The 22,834-nt window shown below is 40.4% G+C and overlaps 1 protein-coding gene across 15 annotated transcripts in view; it reads left to right on the top strand.

Moving 5' to 3' along the window:
• DAB1 (DAB adaptor protein 1) overlaps nucleotides 1-22,834 on the top strand; it is a 684,943-nt gene that overhangs the window by 505,976 nt on the left and 156,133 nt on the right. For 14 of the 15 annotated variants that reach the window (XR_005583828.1, XM_039485615.1, XM_039485614.1 and 11 more), the window contains one exon: nucleotides 7,765-7,967. The exons of the other annotated variant lie outside the window; for it this stretch is intronic. Coding sequence is in view for 13 of the 14 variants with exons in the window: in XM_039485615.1 (XP_039341549.1) it covers nucleotides 7,901-7,967 (67 nt within the window). In the remaining variant the exon portion in view is untranslated. The remainder of the gene's footprint in view (nucleotides 1-7,764; nucleotides 7,968-22,834) is intronic. 15 annotated transcript variants of the gene reach the window in all.

The raw sequence follows: 22,834 nt of genomic DNA on the forward strand, positions 1-22,834 counted from the left end.
CCTTCTGTCTGAGTCTCAAGGTCTCACCTTTCCATGTCTTCCTCCTTTTCTAGCTCTTGGTTAAAGTTAATGGAAAGACTCTCATTGACTTCAGTGGGCTTTGGATCAGGCCCTAAATGTTCACTCCTGGGCTAGTATCGTGCATCTTCTACAAGATTAGTGCTTTTAAATGCACCTACTCCAGCAAGCTCCTCACAAAACTGGAGGACCATCTGTGGAAGTGGGCTGGGTGGGGTTCAATAGGACATCGGGTAACCAGCTGCTAAAGGACTCCACAAGACTCTGTCCCAGAAAAGAGCTCCAGGGCATCTCTCAGGAGTGTGAGGGGATTCTGGAAGTGTGAAGAGCATGTGCCATTTGCACCACAAACTGTGGCTCCAGTGACCACCAAATGTGCATGAGTTTTTATAGTAGTTCCATGCTTTAACAGCATAAGATTTGTGCCTGTCTAGCATGTTTTTTTCTCCTATCTTGTGAGCATTTACTGTATAATTGTTCGGTGCTTTTTCCTCTTTATTTTTTTATCCTTCTCCAATCACACTTCATTTAAGACCACTAGAATGGGTTGTATAGCCGTTACCTTGTGGGCATCCAAGTTGGGCACCTTAGAGAGAAGGAAACTGATTTCTAACCATGAAGGAAGCAAAGCAAGAGCTGAAGGTACTAGCTTGAATATTTGGTTAAAGCAAGGTGGGGAGCTGGGCTTCTCCCCAGAAGACGCTCTGTGTATGAAAATTGGGTTGGGTATGGGGAGAACCAAAAGCCCTGGGTGATGACAACCTTAGTTACAAATCCTTTCAAAAGCTTTTTTTTTTTTCCCCTTCATGTTGATAGACATGAAACAGCTTTTGTGCAGGTAGGGAAATTCTTTACATTTTGAATTGTGAATCCCTAAAGAAAATTCATAGATATTAAACCTAGAAAGGACCATTCTGACCATCTTGTCTGACCTCCTGCATAACACAGGCTAGAGAAATCACCTAGTAATTCCCACACTGAGCCCAATAGCTTGTGAGTGAAAGTGAAAAATGATTTGAAGGAGATCATTTTAATTTTTGTAAGTGAAGACAGAAAATCAAGGATGATGCATTTAATCAATTTTACAGTGTAGAAAATGTGTAACTTCTGCTACTCTTTCAGCTGTAAAGTAGAGTTCAAAAAATTCCTTCATTAAAGCTTTAGGTATTATGCTGTTGTAAGAACAATACAGGATACAGGCTCAGTACTTCTCTCAGAATTAGAAGCCAATTAATTCCAAAATTTCTTGATTGTAGTACTGCTGCATGCACTTAATGAGGGAATGGTAATTGTCAGTATTTTGTTAAAGTAAAGACACATGACTCGTCTTTAGCAAAATCTGAAGCATGCATATAACATCTTAATAACTGCGGCAGTAGTGAGGCACAACCAGGAAATTGTTAGTCGGTAAATGTAAGACCATGGGATTTAAAAAAAAAACAAGGATAACAAAATTGTATGTCGTTAACTAGAGAGAGCACTGGAAGAGCTGCTTAGAGGAAATAACATCTCATTGATGAAACACATGCCGGAGTACTTCCCACAGTTGGAAGACTATGGTATTTATTAACACTGACCTAGATTGGAGGAGACAATAAAAGCTGTTGCTGCGAAGAACAGATTGACTGACTGCCATTCTGATCTGGATAATAAACAGCTGAAATATGGACGGTGTATGGAAGTTTACTGACACGGCTTTACACAAAGACCTACAGTTGGAGCGAGGAGGAGGCAGTACTGCAATGAACTCATTTTGAACTATACTTTAGTTTTGAATTTACAGATGTTATACGTTCAGCCATTTGATTTTACATAGACATCTATTGTTTTATTTGAGCGTGTATCAAATCAGGAGGATATGGCCTGACTGTATTTTTAAGTAAATTAATATGTAAACCTGTCCAGAAATAGATGTTTGTTTATTTAAAGTGTTGCTCACTGGGATAGCCTCGTGAGAGACACATCTTTTTTCCATTAAAGTTCTAGTAGGAAATGGTCCTATACTGTTACTTTTACGTAGAACCTTAGAGTTACGAACACCTCGGGAATGGAGGTGGTTCGTAACTCTGAAATGTTTTAACTCTGAACAAAATGTTATGGTTCTTTCAAAAGTTTACAACTGAACATTGACTTAATACAGCTTTGCAACTTGACTATGCAGAAGAAAAATGCTGCTTTCCCTTTATTTTTTTTAGTAGTTTACGTTTAACACAGTACTGTACTGTATTTGCTTTTTACTTTTTTTTTTTTTTGGTCTCTGCTGCTGCCTGATTGCATATTTCTGGTTCCAAATGAGGTTTGTGGTTGAGTGTTCAGTTTGTAACTCTGGTTTTTGTAACTCTGAGGTTCTACTGTAGCTTACTTCACTGCACTCCAAACAGCACCATTGGGGCACTCCATCTAAACAGAATGACACATCTATTCATTAGCATGGATTTTTATGGGATTAAAACTCGCTCAGTTCCTAACAATGTGGTCTTCTGGTCTTCTGTGAAGTTTTCTTTGTTTTGAGGGCTGGTATTATGGGTAGGACCCTACCAAATTCATGGCTATGAAACTTGTGTCATGGACCATGAAATCTGGTCTCCCCCCGTGAAATCTGGTCTTTTGTGTGCTTTTACTCCATACTGTACAGATTTCTCTGGGAGGAGACCAGCGTTTCTCAAATTGGGGGTCCTAACCCAAAAGGGAATTGCAGGAGGGTCACAAGATTATTTTAGGGGGATTGCAGTATTGCCACCCTTACATCTGTGCTGCCTTCAGAGCTGGGCAGCTGGAGAGTGGCGGCTATTGGTCAGGCACCAAGCTCTGAAGGCAGCGCCCCGCTAGCAGCAGCACAGGAGTAAGGGTGGCAACACCATACCATGCCATCCTTACTTCTGTGCTGCTGCCTTCAGAGCTGGGCCGCTGGAGAGTGGCAGCTGCTGACTGAGGTGCGAGCTCTGCAGAAAGCAGTGCAGAGGTAAGGGGGCAATATCATACTATGCCATCCTTCTGTGCTGCTGCCTTCAGAGCTGGGATCCCAGCCAGCAGCCTCTGTTCTTCAGCTGCCCAGCTCAGAAGGCAGTTCCACCTCCAGCAGCAGCACAGACGTAAGGGTAGCAGTACCACAAATCCCCCTACAATAACCTTATGATCCTCCCACAACTCCTTTTTGGGTCAGGACCCCTACAATTACAACACCGTGAAATTTCAGATTTAAATAGCTGAAATCATGAAATTTACAATTTTGAAAATCCTATGACTGTGAAATTGACCAAAATGGACCGTGAATTTGGTAGGGCCCTAATTATGGATTAATTGTTTGTCATTTGTCTAGTAAAGTAGCTCTTAGTGCATCTTGCAGGATGTATTATATTTTAAATTTTAGATAAAATATATAAACCCAAATCCGGGGGCAGGGGTGGGGGGAAAAGCTAGGCACTCTGACAATTGGTTTCATTATCTTTATTGCTTTAATAAGGGCTGTTGAGCTGAAAATATTAAGGAAACAATGTGAAAATATTAAGTGAAAATATCCTTGTGTAGGTAGAATAGAACTGGTGAAAAATTCTATTCCAAGAATAACCTCTCATCCAATCAGCCATTCGCTTATTTTTATCTCTTCTTTTTGCTTTCCCTTAACTAGGAAAGGTAAATTAAAGTTCCTTTGGGCTTCAAAGTTTTCTGAGGATGTTGTTTTAACAGGCATCATGACTTTGTAGAGATTCTTTTTTGTTTGCATGTTTTACTTACTCATTAGAGTTTCTAGGGGAGGAGCAAGGAACTTTATATTTTTAAATCAGTTTGGCAGACTTTGAACAGCTCTCCTTGCATGTTATATAATGCTCATACAGATTTGAAGAGCTCATTAAAGAAAAAAACCCTGACACACTTCAGGAATATTAAATCACTTCAGATAGTGCATAGAATGTAATGTTATTGAAGCATTTCAAAATGTTAAAAGAGCTTAGATTTAAAAGTGCAAGTGGCTTCAGAGCCTTTGCTGTGAAAAGTGATTTAAACTGTCAAATTTATTCCAAGTTTTGAAGAGCTTTAATCTCCTAAATTGCAAAGAACCAAATTTCTTAATTATTACAAGTTTGTTTGCACTGCATACTCAGAACTCTGGACTAGATGCTTCTTTCTGCTATGCAAAGGGGAGCGAACACACACTATTCATGAAGTATCAGGGGGTAGCCATGTTAAAAGGTAATAATTGGAGATATACCAATCTCCTAGAACTGGAAGGGACCTTGAAAGGTCATCTAGTCCAGCCTCCTGCCTTCACTAGCAGGATCAATTTTTGCCCCAGATCCCTAAGTGGCCTCCTCAAGGATTGAATTTACAACCCTGGGTTTAGCAGGCCAATGCTCAAACCACTGAGCTATCCCTCCTCCCCACAAAAACAGCAAGTCTGTATCCACAAAAACAACAAGGAGTCTGGTGGCACCTTAAAGAGTAACAGATTTATTTGGGCATAACTTTCGTGGGTAAAACAGTCTTTAAGGTGCCACCAGACTCCTTACCATTCATGAAGAAATGTGTCCAAGGAACTCATAAGAAGAGAAAGGAAGGTATGGAGCCCCTTGCCAGGTACTGGCAGCCTTCTTCTGTGGTGACAACCTGGGAAAGTGACCAGCCAGGATGGGGAGGTAGTGCTATGGAGTAGTCACTCTTCGCAGCATGCTCACATAACCAGCCATAACCTAGGCAGCAAATCACTGGTGTTCATTGCTGCTCCTCTGCAGCTTTACTCCACCAGACAACTGCAGGGTGTCAACAGCAGCATAGTGACTGAGAAAGATGGCCATCCTACTAAGGGGACCTGTGGTACCTGATTAGGAAAGCAGTGGGGGCAGATATTCCATGGGGAAGGCCTGGCAGAGGGAGCAGACATTCCATTGGAGATCTGTTTTATGAGGAGCCAGGATTCCAAATGGATCTTTGCATTCTTCATGGCTCAGTAGCTAAGCTACCTGTTCCTTCTTTGCAATCATTAATGCCCACCCACACCGTCTGGACCACCTTTTGCAGTAACTTCTCCAGTGAGATGTATTTTTGCATAAGTAGAGGAGTAAGCATAACGTTTTAAAAACTAAAGGTGTGTTCTGTTTCTGCTTCTAAACTGTTTAAACTGTTTAAAACTTAAATGATAGGTTGCTCTGTTTTCTTTTGAGCAGGCATTGCATTACAGAAATTCCAAAATTGTGTGTCCTGTATAAAGCTTTGGGGGGGAGAAGGGGAAGTCGTATTTAGAGAGGAAGGAATGTCTACGCTGCAGTTAAAAAACCTGCGTCTGGCTCTAGGATCCCAGGCTCCAGCCTGAGCTTTAATGTCTACACCACAATTAAACAGCCCCTTAGTGTGAGCCCTGTGAGCTCTAGTCAGCTGGCACAAGCCAGCCACAGGTGTCTGACCGCAGTGCAGACGTACCTGAAGGACTACCGTGTCATTAAGACACTGGACAGAGACTGGTTTCAAATCTTGGCTTTGCAACAGACTTCCTGTGTGGCCTTGGACAAGTTGCTCGTCTCTCTGTGCCTCAGTTCCCCATCTGTAACATAGCACAATAATTCTTCCTGTCTGCCAGCCTTTATTTGTCTTGTCTTTTCAGACTATAAGCTCTTCAGAGCAGGGACTGTCTCACTATGTGTTGGTACAACACAGTGGAACACCTAGCAGAAACGAGACCCTGGTCATGGATGGAGCCTATAGATACTGTTGTAATACAAATGCTAAATAATGTTACAAATTGTTTACTGCAACAAATAAACTGACAGTTTATCCAAGGAGTATGTGACTATATGCAATAGTGCTTGTAATGTTACAGAAATACAGATAATTACGTTTTCTAAAAAGCTATCATAATTCTATACATGTAGTAATTGAGACCCTGATGTTTATTTTCTGGTCTTTGATTGATGAAAACATTCTGATAATAAAAATTAATGGAGCTGGGCACAAACTGCAAGGTTCAGTTACAGCGGTAGAGTCAAATTTCCCCAAGGTTTGGGTATGATCTGAACCAGGGTTTAGGTTCAGTCCCATCTCTAAAAGTTGAATCTCGAACTTTTGAATTGTCAGTCCCATCTCAGGGCCAGGTTATGCCAACTTTATTCCAGTTGAACTGTTCCTTAATCCATCAGTAGCTCTGCTGAAGAAAATTGGATTATGGACAAAGTGAGGTACTACTCAGTCTGAGGATGGGTGGCACAATATAGCCCATGTTTTTCACCTGATTATGTCTACATTAACAGAATCCTTAAGGCTCGTTTGAAAGAAAAGGTAGATAGAAAATTCATATGGAATCTTCCATGTATTTTGAGAACACACTTCATTACAAACCTTTACTAAGGTACTGTGAATGGGAATGTATTTTGTGTTATGGTAATGTTATTCCCCTTCTATGCACAGCCCCTTTTAGTTCTCCATGACTTTTCCAACCCAAACCGGTTCAAAAATGGACCCCTCAGTATCCCTTGCCCATTCATTCTGGGGAACCAGTAGTTTCTCTCAACTGCTGCTGCTTCTCAGAATGCCGCAGTTGTTGTTTCCCCTTCTCCAGCTAGGGAAAGCAGTCAAGCAGCTGCTGTAAAATAGCCGGCAGAAAACACTCCCTTCGCTAGCTAGCAAATGTTGCTCAACCTTTGGACCCCATCTGTGTCTCTCCATGACCCATTTAAATTCCACCAACTCAATGTCTGTCCCGAAGTGCAGTCAGTCACCTCACAGCTGCTGCCAAGACACTGATCTAGCCTGCTGATCAACCCGGTCACAATGTCGACTGAATACCATAATGTGTACACATTTTAGCGAGGCAGCACGGTCTAATGCAGGGTCCTCAATCGAGGGGTTGTGATGAACAGTTCCAGCAGGGTCACAACCACCCTCCCTTTCTCTATGGCTAAAAGGGCATGGGGTCCTGAAACTCTTTTCTCTTGCAGTGTGTGAAAAAGGTTGAGAATGGCAGAGCTAGTGGGCTAAGAGACCGTTGGTGGGAGGAATCTGAGCTCAGGTCCCCTTAATCGCCAGCCACATTAGCTGGTCAGGTGCGAGTGGTGAATAAGGGACTCCATGAAAAGAGGTGAAGTAATTTACTCCTTTCCCAGGACAAGGGAAGAGCAGAGGAGGAGTTGTGAATCTGAGTCTCATGATTCATTCTCTGGGTTGCTCCCGGAGCAGCTGAATTACACATCACGCCTAACTGAGAGCAGGTTGTATTCTCTCTGCCCCATCTGAGATAATATTATTGCATTTGAATTATTAGGGTTAATAATTAGTTAGTGATTGCAAAGTGCTTTGAAGGGAAAATTGCTATCTGAGTTCTAAGAATTATCATGATTTTCTTTTAAATAAAACTTAGAAAAACAGATTCTGCTACACTGGGTAGCACCTTATTTGAAAAGTCTCAGCAGTACTACCAGTGGAATAAGATGCTACTCAACACGAATAAGGGTATAAGAATCTGGCCCATCAGGTTTATTTTTCTGTATATGCTCAAGAAAATAAGGGCATAGGTAGGGCACTCACAAAAAGATAAAACTCATAGTATCTATACACTCAATTAAGTAATACATTTTATTTTGGAAACATAAAATTTTAAAACTAACATTCATGTGGGTTAGTTATCTGTGACTTCTCCCCATATCTCCCAGATCCTGCTATCCTCCTATAGACGCAGAAAGCATTTTAGATTCCTTTCATAACTTTTTTTCTCTTTTTAACTCAGAAAATGACGGTTAGTGTTTGTTTGTTTGTTTGCAGCACTCAAAAGGAGTGAATGAGATGAGCTATCTGGGTTATAGTATCTGAAGGGCTAAGTTATTCTCTTGGAGAGCCATTCTAAATGAGCCTGACCGAGACACTGGATCTGTGTGAAGAAGACTAAGGATATAATAGGATGTCAACTGAGACAGAACTTCCAGTGGCTGTTAAAACCAGCGCAAAGAGAGACTCCAAAAAGAAAGGTAGTAAGTCCAATTCTCTTTATATTGAATGCAAGACTGGTTTTCTTTTACACTTTGATTTATCATAAGCATGCCCAATCCTGTGCTCCTTGTGCAGGTCAAACTGGTGTTAACTTCAATAGAGTTTTGTCTGCTTAGGAAGCATCAGATCTGGTTCTGTAATCAAAAAAAATATCACTTTTAAAACAAATAAGATGCAGAAACACCCGAAGCTACTGCAATTATGCTTTATTAGTTTTCTACTTTATAAGCGTGTTGTATTTGTTTTGTTGTGCAAAATAGATAATCTAAATTCTTTACTTCGAAAGTATTGGTTTAGCCACTGTAGCGGTGCGCTTCGCCGCTCCTCTCAAAAACCAACTGGAGACCTCTCTGTGCAAACACGAGTGCCCTTTTATTTTCAGTGTTTGTTCCCACCACTTTTTATATACAATTCAATTCAGTCCAGGTAGCCCCTTGGGGGACAGCTGGCTTCTGCAGCTAGCTGGGAACTCCAGCCTAAGGCTCCTCCCTTTCCTTGTTCCCCCCACTTTCTGCCTCCTTCCTGTGAACTTTATACAGCCCCCTGGCCCATAAAACCCACAAGTGTTTCTTCTTTAGCCCAGCAATGAGTCACACCCTGCCAGCTCCAATTAATTCCCCTTAATAGGAGCTGAGGCTAACAGGGGCCTGGCCAGGTCTCCTGGCCAGCACCCTGTTACAGCCACTTTTAGCAAAAACGGTTTTTATTTTGTTAGATATTTTTTTGTTGGCAAATAATTCTACTAAATGTTTTGTTTGTGTCATCTTGAACTGAACAAAAGAGGTTAAATGCCCTACTCATCCTCATAGTTTGAATCTTATGCAAGGATCTGCATAAAACACAACAGGATTCTTAAGGGAGACCACAGTGCTTATGGTGAAGGGAGCTGTGTTGCCTGCGTTATTGACGACATACAGGATACGTTCCTCCAAACTTTGCATGTATTGTGGTAAAATGAATATAACTGAGCGGAAGGAGAAAACAAACAACAAAGAAATAATACACATAATAATTCTACATTCTATCTTAGAGTTAAAATTCAGGATCAGGTTGTGGAGCCTTTATTCACAATGGTGCTTTACTCCTCTGTGTAGCACTATTGAAGTGGGATTACTTGAGTGAGTTCTTATCAATGTGAATAATAAAAAGAAGATGATCTTGAAGCAGTGATGACTAGCATGATACTGCTTGCCTTCTTTTTTGTTCTACAAGGGTAAAAATTAGCCTCAGTTTCACTTTCTTTATACTTGAGACCCAATTTGAAACTCAAATTTAAAAAAACCAGCCCCCCTGCTTCAAAATAATTGTATTTCTTATAAATCCTGCTATTTTTGTTTGTGTTTCAGTTGCTGGAGGTCAGCCCACTGGAGGGCATTGGTACTGTGTAGCTCTTAGTATGTTGTATGCTCTTCAAACAGAGAGATTCTCTGACTTTTTGGTGATTCATCTGTACTTTTGCTTATGTATGGTTTTTTTGTGGGTGCCTTCCTCCACTAAACCTTCTTTTGGGGGTAGACTTCCTACCGCTGGGACCTGACCCTCAAAATTCCAGCTATATTAGGAAGTCCATTAAGCACCTTTAATTATTGGCTTAGGAAGAGAGAAGATAAATTAGAAAATTTTGTTATGAGAACTCTTGAGCTATTGGTCTAAATGCGTGAAACGAGATTATTAATTTAACAGACAAACATTAAACGTCATGGTTTAGCTTTGGACAGATAATACTGGAGCTGTGTGGTAGCTGAGAAGACATTATGTAGATCAGAGGTTCCCAAATTTTTATTTGCTATGCCTGCCTTTGGAGAGTCCTATCCCATGTCGTCCCCCACACCCCCCAGCCCTGTCTCCAAGCCCTCTGCTTGGCTCTCTCCAGCTTCCTTGCTCTCACTCTGCCAGCTGACTGCTCCCTCAAGTATCCCTAGCCAGCTCCTCTTTCTCCCTGGCCACACCGCGATCCCTACCAGGCAGCTCCCCGCTGACTCTATTCACTGGCTCCAGCTGCGTCCTCCATGCTGCTGCCTGGACCCTGCTCCCTGTGCCGCTGCCTGTTGCCACTGACCCAGAGTCTGGGACACGTGCAGGGAGGGGTGGGGTCCTGGCGGTAACAGACACTGTGGGAGCTGGTTTGCTCTCCAGTCCCCCCTCTGGGGCCTCCCCTTGTGTGCCAGCTGCTGGACCACTGTGCACAACCCACTGCTGGAAAACCTATGATGTCGATCTAAAGAGGTCCCCTCCCTTGCCAAGATGTACAGCTGAAAGTAGAGCCGGTCAAATTATTCATAACCAGCAATACTTATTTTCTCTTGGCAATTAATTCCACATCTCCTAATCTCTTTGTTTTAATATTCACCAAATATGGTTCAGGCAAACACAAATGTTGGCAGATTGGTTGTTTACACGCTGTGATTATTCTATTTGTGGTTTGTGATTGGTAATTTAAGTCACATGGCATTGTGTCTGCTCCATAAATGAATTGGTGAAACTTTTGAAAATAACAAATAATTAGCTTAGGGATTGAGTTTTTGGATGAGTAATTTGTGCTAAAATTCATGCAACTTTCCAGATTCACAAACATCGTCACAAATCTTCAGGAGCTGAATACTTTGTAGTCTTATCCCCACATAATATACAACATATTTTACTCTCCCTTCTCTCTGTCATGTAGAAGTGGCTGAAAAGTGATCAGTGTACAGCAGTAAAACATCTCCAGAATTAATCATTTTCTGTATTGAATGTATAAGTCTGACTGCTTTGAATAACAGCCAACAAGCTGCCGGGGTCACAGTAGAATAGGTTTTTTGGACAGGCTATGTATAAAATTCAGGTAATGTATTACCTGTTCAAATCCTAGGTCGTGAAAGTGAGAAGAAACTTGATTTGTTCATTATTTTTCATTGGTTCATGTCACACCATGCATATCTCAGCAAATGAGCCCTAACCTAGAACAGTGTGATATGATGGACATTTGGAAAAAACTGTGTTTTTCAGGTTCATTAACTGATATCAGAGGGGGAGTAGCAAGTGTACAACCTGAAGTTATGTTTGTAGACACTGAGTTCAGTTATCCAATGGAAATGACTTATTCCCAAGAAATAAGTCTTTGCTTTATAAAGACTCCAGTGAGTCTGTGTTTATTGTTTTATGACAGCTGCTTCCATTTAAAAGCAGATGTGTGCATCTTTCACAATTTCATCTGATATTCTAATGCATACAAGACAACCTACAGATTTGCGTTGAGCAAGTATGTACCTGTAAACTCCAGATCTTTACAGGACAGACTTCCCATAGGTGTGTTGCGCATTTAAAATCTATATCAGGGGTAGGCAACCTATTGCATGCGTGCCGAAGATGGCACACGAGCTGATTTTCAGTGGCACTCACACTGCCCGGGTCCTGGCCACCAGTCCGGGGGGCTCTGCATTTTAATTTAATTTTAAGTGAAGCTTCTTAAACATTTTAAAAACCTTATTTACTTTATATACAACAGTAGTTTAGTTATATATTATAGACTTATAGAAAGAGACCTTCTAAAATGTTTAAATATATTACTGGCACACAAAACCTTAAATCAGAGTGAATAAATGAAGACTCGGTACACCTCCCCCCACTCCACCCCTCTGAAAGGTTGCTGACCCCTGATCTATATTGACTGAAAGAGAATAAGCATGGGTTTGGGATTAGGGCATGGGGCTAAATTGTCTTTCCAGTTGTACCATAGGTTCTCTGTGTTTTTAGCTACACCACTGAATCTGTCTTTGGCTCAGTTTCCCAATCTCTATAAAGTGATAATATTTCTGGATCTCAAAGGAGTATTGCGAAGCATAATCCATTAATGTTTGTAAGATACATGGTGGAAAGTGCTACAGCAGTGCAAAATATTGTCATTAATGAGGTGAAAAAAAATGAAAACATGGTTATTAAGTTGATATTGCCAACCCGTTTTGGGTGTTGCATAGCTGTTTTCTGCAAATGGATTGAATAACATGAATAGCAAAATTAGAATTTGAATAGCAATTTTATGTCTATTATATATATTTTAATCAGATGAGGTACGTGCTGACCACCTAAATCAGAGTGCCTCCTTAGTACTTTTTGAGTTTCTCAGAAATGTGGATGTTTCAGAACTAGGTTTTTTTATGATTCCCAGTGCGGGGGAAAAGATAAATAAAACTGGGTATGGATTTAAATCAGAGGTGGTCATTTGAGTTTGATATAAGGGCCACATGAGGACTAGTACATTGGCCCGAAGGCCACATCACTGCCCCCCCCCGCTGCCCCTCCAATCCACCCCTTCAACAAGGCCCCACCCCTGCCCCACCCCCATTCCAATCTCTTCCCCAAAGTCCCCACCCCAACTCTGCTCCCTCCCTGCCCCTATTCTAACCCCTTCTCCAAATCCCCGTCCCTGCCCCGCCTCTTCTCTGCCTCCTCCCCTGAGTGTGCGGCTCCCCGCTTCTCCCCCCTCCCTCCCGGAAAGTGCTAAGTGTCGCTGGCCACGTGTTTGAGACCCCTGATTTAAATACTCTGTCTGTGATTGATACTGGTAATGACTTAAATGGCGATAATAGGTTGACAGCTTAGTTTTTAACTTGACTTACATGCTGGACAAAAAAGTTGCAATAAATAGCTGGTATTAGCAGTAGTCCGATTATGCCAATACAAGAGATTCTGATGTATAGAGCTAGTTGAAATTTTTTGACTAAACAATTTTCATGCTGAAAAATGGAGTTTCATCAAAAAATGAAATGAGAATGTCATTTCAAATTAAACTTGTCTATGGAAAAGTTTGAAATGAAACAGAATGAAAATTTGAGGAATCTCTAACAAATTACTTGTTTTTTGTTTGTTTTGTTTGTTTTTTTGCCTCATTGCCTCATACAAGGTGATCCTGGACAAAGGGTGTTAGTGATGTGTAAAGAGGCATATAAAATGCAAGTACAGTTTATTGTCTCGGGCTTGCAGTACAGTTTATCATGGGCTTACTCATTTGCAGGAGTTCATGGTGCTCACATTCTGCAATGCACTGATGGCCTATTCCATGTATGCACTTACGGTGCTATAAAAAGAATTTATTAATAATAGTACTGAAAGGTTTTAAATAACATAGGACCAGTCTAGCTCAGGAACTGCCTGGTGCCCTCTGTTTATATCATGGCAACTGAGATCTGTAGGATTGGCCATGTTGAATCTCCCTGAATATACTGGGAGGGCTCGGTTGTGGGCCCACATTGGAGCAAAAGCACAGGAGTGGTACCCTGCAGGGCTAAGCTAAGCCTTTTGTGTTACTTTTTGCATAGTGCCCCTCAGATTTTAGCAGTGGCCCTGGTTTCTGCCATAACTTTGAATTCAGTGATTGCTGTTGCTCTTAATATTATGTATTAGCTGTATTACAGTAGTGCCAGGAAGCCAAACCCTCTTCTTTCTAGTACTGTATGCACACACAGTGACAAATAGTCCATACGTAAAGAGCTGACAATCAAAACAGGCTAGACAGCCAGCCATGCTGACATCGCTTTCATTTGTTCCTTTACAAACAAAAAATCCTTTAATTTTTATGGCTATTTTAGCTTTAAATATAAACAGGATTTGATGTTAGTTTAGTCAGGTTGCCGATAGAGATGTGTGGTTTAAATTTGTGACACTCGTTATTGTGCTGAATCTGCAGCTGCGGATCATGTTAGGGACATTGCAGCAAAGAAGTCTTAAGATTAGTTAATGGTTGGAAAAGGTTTCTGAGTGCTGTTCACTGTTGAGATCTCTTAACCTTTCTTTAGTGCCTTCAAATATATCTCCACATGTTTTCATTTGAATAATCTGCCTTAAGATATAAAACAAAGTGCAGCTTTGCATCTCTACAGGGCCTTTTAGGTTTTATTTGTCTGCTTCTGATTATTAAAGCGATATAGACACTGTCAGGTCAAATTTATATTCCGTGGCTCTGGCTGGTGAGTAGAAAAAGGGAAATGGTTAGGAAGAAAAGATCCAGTGTACACCCTCAGCTCCACTCTGTACATAGAGACTATGACCATGAAGGGTGCCATTGACTTCTGTGGGGTAGGCAGTAGGTCAAATGCATCTAAATTTTGCTATTGGGACACTCTCTCCTCAGAGTATTAGCCAGAACTGTAAGCCACAGTGTTACCTCTCTGCCTCAGCAAGAAATAACTTTGTTAGAGCTTAAGTCTCATGTCTGCTCCCTGCCACACCAGTCTGGTCACCTCATCAGCAAACTCCTCAAGACTCTGCCAGTCTTAACCTTGCCTTGCAGGTAACAATCAGTGAACTCAAGTTCCTGAGTTCCCCAGAGATATTTCTGGGCTGTGTCCAGTCCCCCTCACTGGACATGCCCAGAAATTAAGTTTGCAGCCTCCAGAGAGACAGAGTACGTACATCAGCCTGATAGGTTGGGTATCAGTTTAACAGCACTGAGATGGCGTATCATAAAACTAAGTATAAGATTATTGATAAAGAATATAGATTTAAATGAAACTAAGCAAGAGAAAAAGATACCAAAAATGGTCTCAAACAAAACAAAATAAAACACACTTTCTAGTGTCCAAGACTTAATTTTAGCAAGATGCGGCTGTGTTTTCTCACTTACATCAAGCTAACAGTCTCTCCAGCTCTTCCAGTAGGAGGATCCAATGTTCACAGAATCAAAGAGTGCTGTCCCCTTTATTCCCTGAGTGATGGATAACTAGGATGTCTTTTTGCTCCTCTTATATTTCCCCAAGTCCATAGTTTTTTGTCTCAAGAACCATAAAGATCTCTTGGGGGTTCAGACTCTGGTGTGTCCCCCTGGTGTGCTCACTAGGATGTTCCCTCCATCACTTGTTAGCTAGATTGCTTTGTTTACCTTAGATGTAAATGTATTTTCATTGTCCTCTGCCTGTAATCAAGCCAGGCAGACAGGTGAATCCACATTCTTTTGTCTAGGGCAGGCTTGTTTATTCACTGCTTCTGAAAAATATATTAACACATTTCCAGCATACAGTCCTTGCATACATCACACAGTGATATTCATGACCAGTGTGTCACCAGTTTTTATATGATATTTTACTTGATTCACTTTTATAGAGCAATAATAGTGTATACAATCAGTCGATTTAGTTGTGGTTCTGAACCGCTGTTTTCCCCGTGGGATGTTTGGACCTTGATTGTTACAGTTAAAGGGATTTCTTAATAAATTCAGCTTCTAAATTGATCATTGTTTTACCTTGCTGGGAGATGGGGAGTGGGAGGTTGCGATCTGCAGGGCTTAAGTGGGGAAAGATATAGGCAGGTGTCGTAGATAGCCGTGGGGAGGAGGAGTTCTACAACAGATGAGCCAAATGACAAATACTGTTCCTGCAAAATCACAGAATTTATGAGACCCTGTTTATGTATCGGAACAGCTGTCATTTTGTGTGGTACTATAGTCAAGCAAACTCATTCCCTTACAGGAAAGGTATATTGAAATAGCCTCATTAAGCATCATTGTAACAATGTTTCTCTTGCTACAAACTTTTCAGTCATTCTCACATCTTTTTGCTCTCTTGATTTGTAAAACAATTTCTGTCCAACACTGAATGATTATTATTAAGATATGATCTAAAAAATCCTCCCAGTGGCTGATGTGAAGGCTCTGCTTATTTAGGATAACACATGCTAAACACCACATCTGCAAAACTGTACGGTAACATGAATGGTAGTTGAATTTCCTACATCAACACTGTCACCTTGATGAATTCAGAAAATTAGACCATTAAAAATGTAAAGTACTAATTTTGCCTTTTATTCAATCAATAGTGATAATATTTCTCTATTAATATTATAAGCCTCCGGGATTTGATGGGCTGTAGAAATGCTACCTGTACATATTCCTAGCCACAAGTGTATGTCAGGGATTTTAACCAACTTCATTTAGGATGGGGGTAGGCAAACTATGATGAGCATAGCATTTGTCAACATAATTGGTCTGTTGCTCTTTACTACATATCTTGTCATGAGTCTTAGCAACCAGGGACCTTCGTTTCAATTTGATCTCAGCAATCCTCCCCCCTTGATCTCACTCTGTCACATGAGCTGACAGTGCACCATATGTCGTTAGAAAGGATTATACTTCTGCCATCCCCCACCGCTAGCCCTAATCTCAATGCCTTTGTTGGTTGCGATCCACTCATCGCATTGTAAGTGATTCCCATGCTGCAACTACCTAGAGAGACCTTACTGGAATTTTAAAAGGCATCCTGAAGAGATTTCACATAGCTAATTAAAAGTCTCTTGTAGGTCACTTCCCCACAAATTGGACATTCCATAGCAAGAGTGTGGCCATTTGTTAATGATTCAGACTGCCCTACTTAGAAGCTGGCTGTTCTTCTCAGTGCATCGTTTGATTGACTTGGTTTGCTGAGTAGTGAATAAGCCTTGGGTGTTAGTAGCCTTGGGGTAGGGAATTGTAAGTTTTTATTAGTCATCCTTGATTAAAAATGTGAACCACTTGTGGTCTTGTAGTACATGGAGAAATCCCACTGTGTAAATATTTATGGACCATGAATCAAATATGAAATATTTACTTCAGTCTCTTGGAATTACAAATGACTTAATAATCCCTTTTGGGAACTGGTTTGCCTTGGTTAAGGATCCATGTTAATACAGTATTATACATGGAAAATCTCCTTGTGGAATTTAACTTACACAGTGGCATGTAAATGAAAAGTTTAATGGAGGTGAACCAAACTACCAAATTTGGATGCAGATTCTGAATCCACCAGTTTGTGCCCATATTAGTTTTAATTAAGAAACTTAATTTGACAGTTACCACACTCATTTCTGTATTTGACATTTTTTAGATGGTTTTTGCTAGTTAAACTGCTGACCATCATCACATTTCTTAACTCTTTTTCAAAAGTGACTTAAGCATTTAGGAGCCTAAAGACAAGTCTACCCTACAAAATTAAGTCGACTTAAGTTACGTTGGGATTCAGCCACCACAGTAATTATATGTCCACGCCCCTTGTGTTGGTGGTGCACATCCGCACCAGGAGCGCTTACACCGATTTAGCTCTGTGTGGGGCATTGTGGGATGGCTTCTGAAGGCAGCAACAGTTGATGTAAGCAGTGCAGTGTCTACACTGACACTGCGTCGATCTAACTACATCAACAAGTTTTACCCTGTCATGGTAGTGGGTTATTAAGTTGGGTTAGTGGGCGAGTTACATTGATGGGAGCTACATTTTAGTGTAGATGCTTAGAGTTAGATCGACGTAAGTCACCTTACATCAACCTAACTCTGTAATGTAGACCAGGGCTTAGACTTAATGAGAGGTAGGCTTCTCAGTCACTTTGGTGCTTTTGAAAACTCTACCCTAGGTCATGCTCAAGTTGAAGCATACTTGTGAGGCTGCATGAGATGTTCCAGTAGTTAAGTCCATCTCAGGTAGCCTCTAGTCAGATGGGAATTTATGAGAGCCATGGGGCCCAGGCTTTGCATTAATTATTTTGGATCATAAAAAATAGCCTTTTTTTTTGTTTGTTTATTTTGGCAAAAAGTTGCCTTTCCATCTAGTTTGGATTTTATTTGAGTCCAAACATGAATATATCCCTACATTCATTTCTCCAAATTAAGGACTATTTGTATTCAGGCAGGAATAAATATAAATCTGAACCCTGATAAAGAAAAGAATTGAGTGCTTAGCAGTCCCACCATTCTCTTTTTGGAGGGAACATAGGAAAAAAGAGGGAGGATAGAGAAAAGATCTGAAAAAAGAAAGGGAGAAGACACCTAACTTACCTTTTCTTTTCTCTGATTTTTCTTTCTTAAATACCTGATCCTTTCTTCTTTGTTTTTGTCTAATGGCTCAAATTCTCTGTTCCACCGGTATTATTTTTCTACCTATGGGCATTTTTCTGCCTACAACTGTTACTCTGTAATGAATTCCCACTTTCAAAACCAACACATCCTTTCAAGAGCTGACGGATGGTGATGCCTTATGAAGGTCCTAAATTTTGTGCAGAAGGAGAGAGGAGGTCGTATAATGACCGGCCATCTTTACACGTGTTCATGGGACCAATAAGCTGTTACACGGTGCTGGATCTTTTCATTTAGAGTCATGCTTGACACTTCATAGTTTCACCAGTCCATACACTTTAATGAAAGGTGCTCTAGAAATATAATGTAGCATTGAAATCTTTTAGAATTTCCAGTTGCTTATTCTGACTTCAAATGCAGTTATCAAAAAATGACTGTAAAATGACATCTTCTTACTCAATAGATCTGCTCCCTGGGTGTAATCAGAGTCACATCTACTGACTGTAATGAAGAATAGATTCTTACTAGGTTTTTTTTCCTGATAATTTTTCCTAACTTCCTTATGGGAATGTGAGCTGAGTTCTCTTCTGTCTTGCAATTCTTCAATATAATTATTAATTAACTTCCATTTCCAGAATCACCATTGCTGGTAATGCACAAGCTGGGGGGAAAAAAGAGCTTGACTTTCAGATGACCAGTTAAAACTGTGTTACTGGCAGTTAGGAAAACTGCAAATAGAGCAGATTTGAGATGGAAGTCATAGAGACATGCAACTCCATGGTGCGTTTTTTACAGCTTCATATCCAGACTAGAACTTCAGCTTAAAGTAATATTTCTTTTTATGATTTGAACATTTTTATGAGACAGTAACTGTATTTTATCAAATTTATTTTCAGTCTTTTCAAATACGAAATGTCCAGAGTCAACAGTAATACAGTGCCATGAGTACCACAGTAATAGCCTATGTTAAATTGAGTCTAGTTTTTGGACATTACAAATGATGGGTGTTGTAAACAATGAAAAACAGGTGAATTTGCTCACGTTATAATCTGATGGCAAAGCAATTGAAGTGCTATCACTATAGTCAGATTGTAGGAGAGCAGGGATCGGCGGAAGAAATTGTCACGGCCCAGCTAGGCATTTCCCTGAGTTCACTTTCTCAGCTCCGGTTACTATAGGTCACAGTGCATCAGCCTCAACCAAGCATGACCGGTTGAGACCGCTATATGGGAAAGCCCCTGGCGGTGGGCCACGGGAGGCGGTCCCAGAGGGCGGGTAGTTTTGCCTTGCTATGTTTGTGCTGCTCTGCTGCTAGCGAGATAAATAGGAGCCCGGTTTGTATTGGTCTCTGGACTTCGAACCAGGCCAAGTTGTAGGGCGCTGGGTTCCCCGCCTTAGTGACAGCAACGAGCGGAGTCCCCGTTGCGGGTGTGTCACGGTATCCTTCATTAAAAACCAATTACTCTCAGCGTGGAGTCGGTCTCGTCCTTGCAGAGTACCTCGGGCCTTTTGAGGCCGTAACACAGATAATCCAAGTTTTCGTAATGTGCTGTATTTTGATTTATTTTTCTGTTTAGTTTGTAGGTGGCTGTGATGCATGCTGGTAACTGGAAAAACAAATGTAGATTTTATTTAATGACAAATCAAAGAAGTTCACTGTCAGGAGCTTATTTTGTTGATAGGGAGTAGACTTATTTATGTTTCCACACAGTACGTACATGAGTTTTTCCATAATTTATGGATCAAGTATAACAAAATTAATTGATATACTAATTGAGGTCAGATGCTTTGCTATAACAAACCTCTTGTGTGAAATGGTTACTGGCAGCATTAACTGGAGATCTTTTGAGTGTTGGTATAAGTTCTGAATTCATTCTCAAGTGGAAATAGAATGAGAAAATCATTAATCTTGGCATTGTATAGATATAATTCACAAGAAATGGCTTTCAGATAATTACTGTAGCAAATTCAGAGTGAGTGGGTCCTGTTTTAAATATCCTGTCTAGACAAAATGGGTTACACCGTTGTGCTGATCAAACAATTTTAGTTGAGGGAGTGACATCCTGCTTAAAACTACATTTACAATTGCATTGAATTGAGACACACCTCTGTGTAAGTTGGGGAGAGATCCCTTTCTTTGTTATTGTTTGGCCAAAGGAGTTGAGAGTCTGATCTTTAACTTTCTTAAAAGTCTTTCTTATGTTACCGTTTCTCCGTATTGTAAAAATAGACAAAACCTTGCACCTGAAACTAATAATTAGGAGCCTACTGGAGTGTATGTCCCAAATAAGGATTTGACCTCATAACCCATTCAGATGAAGGTGAAAATGCAGGAATGTAATACTGCACTATAAGACTGTGTCTACACTAGGAAATGTACCTGTTGCTGACAGTGAATGTCAGCAATGGGTCCAGCTGACCCAGTGCAGCAAATGGTTTTACTGTACGTATAGATGAGGCCAGAAAAAATGATTGAGCCCTGGTTGGAGCATCTCACACAAAAAGGTGGTGTGTGGGCAGAGCTATCAGACAGGCCAGCAAATTAAATTTTCAGGCAAATGTGCTTGATCTAACACCATTTGAAATCTGTAGAAAGACTCCCAACAAGCTTGGTATCAAGACTTCAGTGTGTGTCAGGGAAATTCTGTTCAGAGGATTCTAGAAGGAGAAAATCCACCCCCAAAATACTAGACTGTCGTGTAATGAATGTAACTGAGCAGGAATTACTGTATTCATCCAGATTAGTAGCTAAAATGCATCTAGAGGGCTGGATTAGTGATTAGATCCTTATGTGTCTGAGAAAGAAATATCCCACAGTGACAGACATGTTGATAATAACAACACTTTTATTCCATCTTTTAATCCAAAGTCTTCAACTTTGGTTAATAAAAATATTAATGAATGATATTCCTAGTAAGCTAGTTGCATTGGGTGCACATTAACATTTCTATTGTTTTGAAAGATTGTGCTGTTTCCAGCCATATATGGGGAATTCTGCTAGGAATGGTAGAATCTTTCACAATGGTACCTGCTCTAAGTATAGTATAAACACCCCCATTGTAAGAATAATTGTTTCCACTGTGCAGATGGGAAAGTTTAGGTATAGACAGGTGTAGGGCCCTATTCTGTCCCCAAATACATTGATGGTATTGAAAGCCTGGCCAGTTTTACCTGAAATAAAGAGGTATTGTTATATTCATGTCTGCAATGGTGAGCTGTACATTCTTGGGCTGCTTATAGGAAATAACTTGAAAACTGTCAATGCAAAGGTCAGCTAGCTGTAAATCTTATTTAGTTATTATTTATGGAAATTAACAAGCTTCCAGGTATTTCACTGTACATGGGTGAAACTTACACAGCGGCAACTATCTTTGCAGTCAGTTTATCTGAAGGCAGAATTGATCCAAGATCACGGAGCAAAGGAGTGGCAGAGCTGAGTACATAACCTAAGGCTGCCAATTCCCAGTCATGTGCTCTAACTATCTCAGTAATAATGTATTGGTAAATCCATTGATCAACTTCTAGCAAAACAAATGCAAAGCGAAGTATGACTAGAAAAGTGTATTGGTTTCAGTTATCATATCCAAGAAGCCAGACACCTAAGTACGCATCTAGTTAAATATCTTAATACATTCACAGTCCTTAAAAAAAAATCACAGAAATCTTAACCTTTAAAGCACTAAATTTTTTGAATACAACAGGAACTTATTCATAAGGAGGGGACTAGTCAACATACACGTTGCCCTTTTGATATATGCTGTAACTGAATTTGTAAGCCCTTCATGCATTTCATATAACTTGTTCCTATCCTAGGAGTTCAAAGAGCTGTAGAGTGAACCTGACTAGATAACAGGCTCAGCCTCACAATGATATATGTGTCAGGCACTGACATTCATTTTATTCCTTAAGAATAAAGAAAAGATGTGGTTGTGATTCTTGTAGATTATGTGCTTTGGGTAAATAATCAATAGTCCTATTACGGGCCACACTCAGTAAATGTAATACGATATGTACCAGTTTGGTCCTATGTAATATATTTGAGTTATCTGAAGGCAGAATGGCTGAAAGCTTAAACATACTACACATAGTGTAATTACAAGTGACAATATATATTGGGAAAAAATCACATGGTTTTAATTTTTTAACCTACTATTGTTATAGGTAATAGCTAGATTTAGTGTAAAGACATTAGAAAAATATGTTCCTATGTTTTTTCACTTTGTTGACTTTGCCCGTTTGACAGCACTATGTGTTTAGTTTCACTGTTTCCCACTTCATTGTGTCCTTTTTTTGTGTAGGTCTTTCACATGGCAACAGAGTGAAAATTAAAACACACACACAAACTAAAAACAAGAAAATATGATTGTAAAACCAGAACAGTTGGCAGAGAACTCAGGGGTAGGTGCAGGACCAGAAACTGCTTTTAACTCCTTTAAAAAAAAAGGAAAAAAAAGAAAAGCATAAATTTCAAGTTGACGAAGTCCCTTTAAACATGTTTTAAATCATGCTTGGAGATGTACCTTTTAAAGTACCAAATAACCCCAAGCAGATATGGTAAATATGCAAAATAAACAAGATTTCCATAGGTATAAACAATGTGAGATACACTTGCAGATACACTACACTTGAAGTGCTGCAGTGGCACAGCTGCACTGTTGTAATACACCTCTACCCCGATATAATGCGACCCGATATAACACAAATTTGGATATAATGCAGTAAAACAGTGCACCGGGGGGAGGTGAGGCTGCGCACTTCGGTGGATCAAAGCAAGTTCAATATAACGCGGTTTCACCTATAACGCGGTAAGATTTTTTGGCTCCCGAGGACAGCGTTATATCGGGGTAGAGGTGTACTTAGTGAAGACACTACCTACTTCGATGGGAGAGCGTCTCCCATCAGTGTAGGTACTCCACCTCCATGAGAGATGGTAGTTATGTTGACAGGGGAAGCCCTCCTGTCTACGCTGGGAGTTCAGTCGGTATGCCTGAGTAGTTATACTGCTGTAGTTATACTGACATCAGGCTGTAGTGTAGACAAGGGCTAAGGCCTGAG

Source organism: Mauremys reevesii, linkage group 8 (genome assembly GCF_016161935.1).
Source record: "Mauremys reevesii isolate NIE-2019 linkage group 8, ASM1616193v1, whole genome shotgun sequence".
Taxonomy (NCBI): Eukaryota; Metazoa; Chordata; order Testudines; family Geoemydidae; genus Mauremys; species Mauremys reevesii.